At 33.3% G+C, this 7,069-nt stretch overlaps 1 protein-coding gene across 1 annotated transcript in view; it reads right to left on the reverse strand.

Moving 5' to 3' along the window:
- The window catches only part of LOC109830467 (4-coumarate--CoA ligase-like 9), a 32,753-nt gene that overhangs the window by 13,786 nt on the left and 11,898 nt on the right, over positions 1-7,069 (reverse strand). The window contains exon 3 of the mRNA XM_020397727.1: positions 81-226. Coding sequence (XP_020253316.1) covers positions 81-226 — 146 coding nt within the window. The remainder of the gene's footprint in view (positions 1-80; positions 227-7,069) is intronic.

The raw sequence follows: 7,069 nt of genomic DNA on the forward strand, positions 1-7,069 counted from the left end.
AAAAACCCACCACCCAAAAAAGAAAAAGAAGGAGAAGAATAAGAATCTTCACCAAGTAAAGACCAAGGCATATATTATACCTGATATCCCTTGTACTTTATCATTTCCTTTAATCTATCCACGATGTAGAGTAGCCCATTATCGTCAAAGTAGCAGATGTCACCAGTCTTCAACCAACCATGTGAATCGAAAGTGGAAGCATTTGCATCTCTGTCGCCAACATAGCCTGAAAAATTATCAGAATTATTTACATATGAGTACAGTACTACATTAGATGCTATAGAAAAGAGTGATGAATTTAAATTAAGAATTATGGTCAGTGCCTAAGAGCTTAACCTTTTAGCTTAAAATTAGTTCTTAGTTGATATTTAAGAACCGTAAACTTTAGGTTAGACCCGATTACTCCCCAACAAAAATATAGTCAATTGTTTAACTAACATTTTTATATTCTACCCATGATGATAATTCTACCTATAATGATAGTGATGTGGATGTTGTGCGTTGCGGAAGCCAAACAACCAAACCAACGTGCTACGAGAAATCAAATCAAACGAACATCGAGAGAAGGCCAAACAAACCAATTTTAACGTGGTTCGGAAAATTGCCTACGTCCACGGGGCAAGAAGGGGATATGATTTCTCACTAATAGAGAAGAAGAGTACAAACTGAGATTACAAATCACTCAACCTCATCAATTAATCTCACCAACATATCTCTAATTCTCTCCAAACAAAACCCTAACCAATAGCTCAGAAAATATCTCTTTTCTGTGCTCCAAATAAAAACCCTAACCAATAGCTCAGAAAATATCTCTTTTCTGTGCTCCAAATATCCCTAATTTTCTTCTTAATTCTCTCTTCCAATTGTTCCATATATATAACTCTTTTCTGTGCTCCAAATATCCCTAATTTTCTTCTTAATTCTCTCTTCCAATTGTTCCATATATATAAAAATCCTAAAACCATAAACATACTAGGAATTCTAAAACAAAAAACAAAACAGATTAGGAATCCTAATAACCTGTTACCAAAACAGATTTGGAATCATGTTACCAAAACAGATTAGGAATCCCAATAACCTGTTACCAAAACAAATTAGGAAACATATTAGGAACCTGCTATCCAACAATTCTTCACCTCGGCGAAGTTTTCCCAAAACTGAGCCGACACCAATACCAATCAAACGTCTCATTTGTTGCGTCCAGTATGGAGTAGAACAAATCCACGATAACGGACTCAATCCACAACAAGTCGAGAACCCAAACGAGAATGCGAACAAACTCCAAATGTCGGTATCAACTCACCAAACCGGATGCATCATAAATGACTGCCTACATATCCTCTTGCACAAGGAATCAAGCATTCACATAGTTCACCCAAACGGCCTCTAAAGGCCCTTAATCAAATAGAAAAATTTGTAACTTTTCATCAATATCACTAACGGATCTGCAACTGATAGCGCTCCCAAATATAAACATGATAGTGAGAGGATCTTGATCCTCTAAGGTTTGGTGATAAATGGAGAGCACCCAATTAGCTAAATTCTTGCTGTCCATTCTAATTTCAAATTAAGTATAAGGTAAGACCAACCAAAATTTCCATTCATCATAACAGTGGTTGATAATCACATTTTTATTACGATATTATACCCTCATTATCTAATTTATATGAATAAATATACCACTAATAATTAATTTTATCTTAATTTGCAAGTTAATAAAAAATAATGAATAAAAGCCCAAAAAACTCTAACTTCCTGATTTTGTAACCTTTTATTGAAGCCCAATGTCAAGCCAAGAAGCATACAGAAGCCGGAGAAAACAAAAATCCAATATCATATTCAAGATGGGTGGCCGCAAATAAACAACGATATCTCTCAATCCAAAAGGCGGAATTTAATATATATTATATGAAAATCGCCTATCTCGACGAAAAAAAGTCATCTGTCCAGTTAGATTTTTGATATTAGTATCCATAGGGGTATCGATACCATTGTCGATACAAAATGTGCAGTTATGATTTAAAGGCTGTAATTGATTAACTTGGGAAGTAAGTTTAATCTAAGGACTCTCATGCATTATTGTGGGCTATAAATAGGATAGAGAGTGAGGGGTTATGGTGTGAAATATTTTGTAAAAACTCCTTTTGGAGAGAGTTACACTTAATTGAGAAGACCTTTCAAATTTAATTTTTTATTACAATTAATAAAGAAATATTTTCACCTCTTCATATTTTTCTTTTCTTCTCTTTGTTTGATTATGAAGATGAAGGTGAGATGAAGATGAAGATCAAGAGGAACGTTTGCTATCACCTTGAGGCTATAACCCTCTTGGGATGTAAATTTTCTCTTTGTTAATAAATTTATCTTTTACTTTTTTTTGCTTAAATAGCCAAGAGGCTAGAAACATCTTGCTTTAGATTTATATTCATGCTTAGTAGAGTAGATTTACTTTCATGATTTTACTTTCTTGTTTTAAATTCTTGCATTTATTTCTTGTAATTTATTTTGTAGTTTAGATTTTATTTTCTTACACTATTCGCCTTGAGGCTAGAACCCTCTTGGGATTAGTTTTTATTTTTTATTTATTTTCTTTTTATTTGATTCGCCTAGAGACTAGAACCCTCTAGACAATTGCCTTTTTTTAAATATGTGGAACTAGTACTTGTGGGAACTCTAGAATTTGTATGAAACTACCTAGTAGATTCAATTCTAGACTCCTTATATCTCTAATTGAATCTTCTATATTTTACTTTCATTATTTTTTTCTCTTTATTTTGATTTTCTTCTCATTTGTTTCTTGATTTTATTTCCTTCATCTTTTTTTCTTTCCTTTTGTTAGTTTTGTTTACACTTACACTTTATCACACCCACTCTTTATCTCTCCACTCAATCTTGTTTTGTTTTTGTTTACATACAATCACTCTCACTCCCTTTATCTCTCCACAATCATATCCATTACTCATAATTGTCACACACACAACATAAGAACCATTTTGATTTTCTCCTACAAACACCTTCCTCGTGGGATCGATAACTTTTTATACTATAACTTGATGGTTGTGCACTTGCAACTCTAGAGATATACATTTATGCCCCGTCAAGTTTTTGGCGTCGTTGTTGGGGAATGTGCTTATAAGTAGAATTTTATTTATTTTGGTTCTTTAACTTATGTTTTCTTGTGAAGGAACCACATGGAGATTGAAGATCACGGATTGGAGATCAAGGATTTAAATGTTTGCTTTTGATAACTCTTCTCTCTAGTATTTTTAATTCCACCCCTTTAGTTAGTTCCTCAATTAGCGACAATTAGGATCTAAAAAGAGAAAAAAAAATTTATTTTTTGTCAACCATATTAAAATTCATCCTCCACTTGGACATTTACTAATAAGCTAATAAATTCAAACAATATTTCCCTTTATCACATTTGTTTGATTGCTAACCTTAATTAAAAAATAATAATAAGAATTTTTTTACCATCCTTTTGCAGTTGCTTTTAATTCATAGGGTTACATTGCATATAATAGTAGAAATTCACCAAAGTGATTTGAGCATCTTGATTTGACACGCACTTAAAAATATTCTTAAGGGTAAAAACCCCCTAATCAAGATAAGGTGAGAGATTTCATCACCTTTTCCTTAGCCCACAAATCACTAATTCCTCACTACATAAACCAAGCCTTTTAAAACTCATTAGACATTGGCCCCTAAGGAGTCGAGCTTATCAAGGAACAAGAAATCCCTAAGTGAACCGGTTCAAGTTTACTTGAATTAGTTGGTGTCTAAGACAATGTTTAGGGATTGCGTGAAGCACTACGCAAGAAACGAGGTACTTAATTGATCTTTGATCTCCCTCCACTACTATCCTTACCTAACTAACTGACCAAGTAAAACTTCAATCTTTTCACTAAGAGAGTTTTTGGTTAGGAGCTGGTCTAGCTGAGTTTAGGCTTAACCCTAGAATTTAGAGTGATTGACACAAGTGATTATTTTTTATTTAATTTAGTTAGGTTTTTCTTTTATCTTTTTCCTCCTTCTCATTATTTTTAAAATCTTCTATAGTATTCCTTAAAAAAACTAACTTTTATTTTTCTTAGAATTTTTTTAGTTAAATAATTTTTTTTAAAAAAACAATGCCTTGGTGTATGCAAGGTTGGATTAGGGATAATACCAATCGTTTAATCCATTTTGAACTAATTTTTGAAGAAATAAATAATCCTAATCCATCGGTTCTTCAAGATATGTGTTACTCAACTTGGAATGCAATCCCATCTTTCATTAAGCTACCTGAAGTCAATGGAAATAATTTTGAGTTTCGACCGTATTACATAAACATGCTTTCAAAATTCTTAGGAAATGAAACTGAAGACGCTTATATCTTTATCTCCGAGTTTGAGGAAGTTTGTCTTATGATTAACATTAGGGAACTATCTGAGGATGCGATCAAGCTTAGATTTATTTCATTTTCTCTTAAGGACAAAGCTAAGAAATGATTGTATAGCTTACCTATAAATTCTATCTCAACATGGGATGAATTTTGTCACCGGTTTTTGAAGAAAATTTTCCCTATCCACAAAACGGTTAATCTTAGAAACAACATCATGAATTTTAAAATTGTCCCGGGTGCCATTCTGAAAGTATTTTGACAGATTTAAGGATCTTCTTATCCAATATCCTCACAACGGTCTTGAAAAATGGCGATTATGCCAAATCATCTATGAATGATTGGATTATTCTTCAAAAACTTTCTTAGAATCAATGTGTTAATAGGATTTCATGAATAAAAATGTTGACGAAGCTTGGGAATTTTTAGAGAGTTTATCCTAGAAAACCATGCAATGAGAATACTATGATGACAAAGTTTCATCAGTTTCCCAACCCAAATCTAGTGGTCTGTCCTTAGAGACAAACATTGCCTCTGAAGCAAAGATGACTACAATCATGCATAAGTTTGAAGCTCTAGAAATCAAAGAATAAGCCCTAGCTCAAATCAATCAAATTTCTACCTCAAGTTATCACAACTATCTTTCTCCGTCCCATGTTTCAGAGGAATGTCCTCTCTAAGAAACCAATCAACCACTAGGATAGGTTAATGCTGCATTCCAGTGTTCCGTGAATGATCTACTTTCTCCAACCTACAATCCAGGTTGGTGAAATCATCCAAACTTTGCATGGAATCAGGAAATCTACTCTGGAAATCAAAAGTTCACTCCCTCTTCAAGCCAACAATTTCCTATAGGAAACACAGTTCCTTTCAATTCTCAACCCAATTTTCAACAATCAAATTTGTCCAAATCAGTCTCCTCATCATCAATCTGTAAATCGTATCCCTCTAAATTTAGATCATGATAAACGTCTTAATGTTTTGGAAAGAGGTTTGGAAACCATGATCAAGGCCTCTATACAAACCACAAATATGTTGACTCAAACATCCAACACTTTGAATTCCTTTATGCAATCAACTGGACAAATACTCAACTCCAACACGCAAGCCATACCTAGGTTAGAAACCTAACTTGGTCAACTAGCTAGTGCTATGAGTGAAAGAGAGAAAACAAAATTTTTAAGTCAACCCGTGGTCAATCCTAAGGACACAAGATCTAGTTCATCCTACGAAGCTCAAGTGAATGCAATCCATTCACTACGGTCAGAAAAACAGGTCGATAATCAAGTTAGAACACCTCTAAGTCAAACTCTTGAACCAGAACAAATTCGTTCTCCTTCTGATAACTCTATTTAGAAATCACCCATTTCCGATGACCAAGAACCTGAACCCGAACCCGAACATAAGCCTAATTTTGATAGGTTTAAACCAGTTGCTTCCTTCCCAAATAGACTCGGGCCTAGGAAAGAGGAGAAGATCCTAGAAACTTTCAAACAAGTTAAGTTCAACATTCCTCTCTTCGATGTAATCGAACAAATCCCTTCTTATACAAAATTTTTAAAAGATTTGTGCACTAAGAAGAGAAGAATAAATGTTTCAAAGAAAGTCTTTTTGGTTGCCAATATCAGTGATATGCTCACAAAGCCCATACCTTTGAAAAATAAAAATCCAGGTTGTCCCATCATTCATGTGTCATTGGTAATACCTACATTGATAAGACGCTTTTAGATTTAGGGGTTAGTGTTAATTTGCTTCCTTATTTAGTCTACCAGCAACTAGGTGTAGGTGAACCTAAACCAACCAGATGCACATTGTAGTTAGATGATAGATCTGTTAAAGTCCTTATGAGTAAGATAGAGGATGTTCTGATTAAGGTTGGGGATTTTATTTTTCCAGTGGATTTTCATGGTCTTGGAAACACAGCCTGTTTCTAATCCTAAAGGACAAATACATGTCATCTTAGGAAGACCGTTCTTAGTCACTTACAATGTTCTCACCAACTGTATAACTGGTTAAATAAAGCTGTCCTTTGGGAATTTGACTGCTGATCTCAATATTTTCAATCCAGAGAACCAACAAAATGATCAACCTCTAGATATAAATTATATTCAAGAAAGACCAATAGAAGGAGAAGAGAATGAGTCAGATCTTGGTTTTGAGGAAATCTTTGGTGATGAGCTAAAGATATAAGAAAAATCAGATCAGGTATTTCAGAACGAGGAAGCTGTATTAAATACATGCTTCTTTAACCCAACTTTTGAAAAACTCTTTGTTGATGAACTTAGATTCTTGGAAAATAAACAATAACCAAATTTTTATACCTCAACTATGAATCTTGGGGTTGAGGAAATTTTTAAAGAAGAATTGGTTGTTAGATGACAAACCTTCATAAATAAAGAATCTCAGTTGAATAAGATACATAACACCAGTGATATCTACCTTCAATTGCTACAAAAATGAAACCTTTGGAGAATGAAAAAGTTAAACACGTCATTGATTATATCATTTTGTATATCTTTAAAATCCAGAGTAGAATTTTTAAGGTAGGATTTAATGTAGAGCATGAGCTTTTCATGTTGAATCTTTCATTCTACATTTTTGTGTTTTATCTCATAATAATAAAAAGAATTTATTCTTCTCTCAGTTGAGAGTTTCTTATTCTTTTATAGCCATATATATATATATATA

Source organism: Asparagus officinalis, chromosome 2, assembly GCF_001876935.1.
Source record: "Asparagus officinalis chromosome 2, Aspof.V1, whole genome shotgun sequence".
Taxonomy (NCBI): Eukaryota; Viridiplantae; Streptophyta; class Magnoliopsida; order Asparagales; family Asparagaceae; genus Asparagus; species Asparagus officinalis.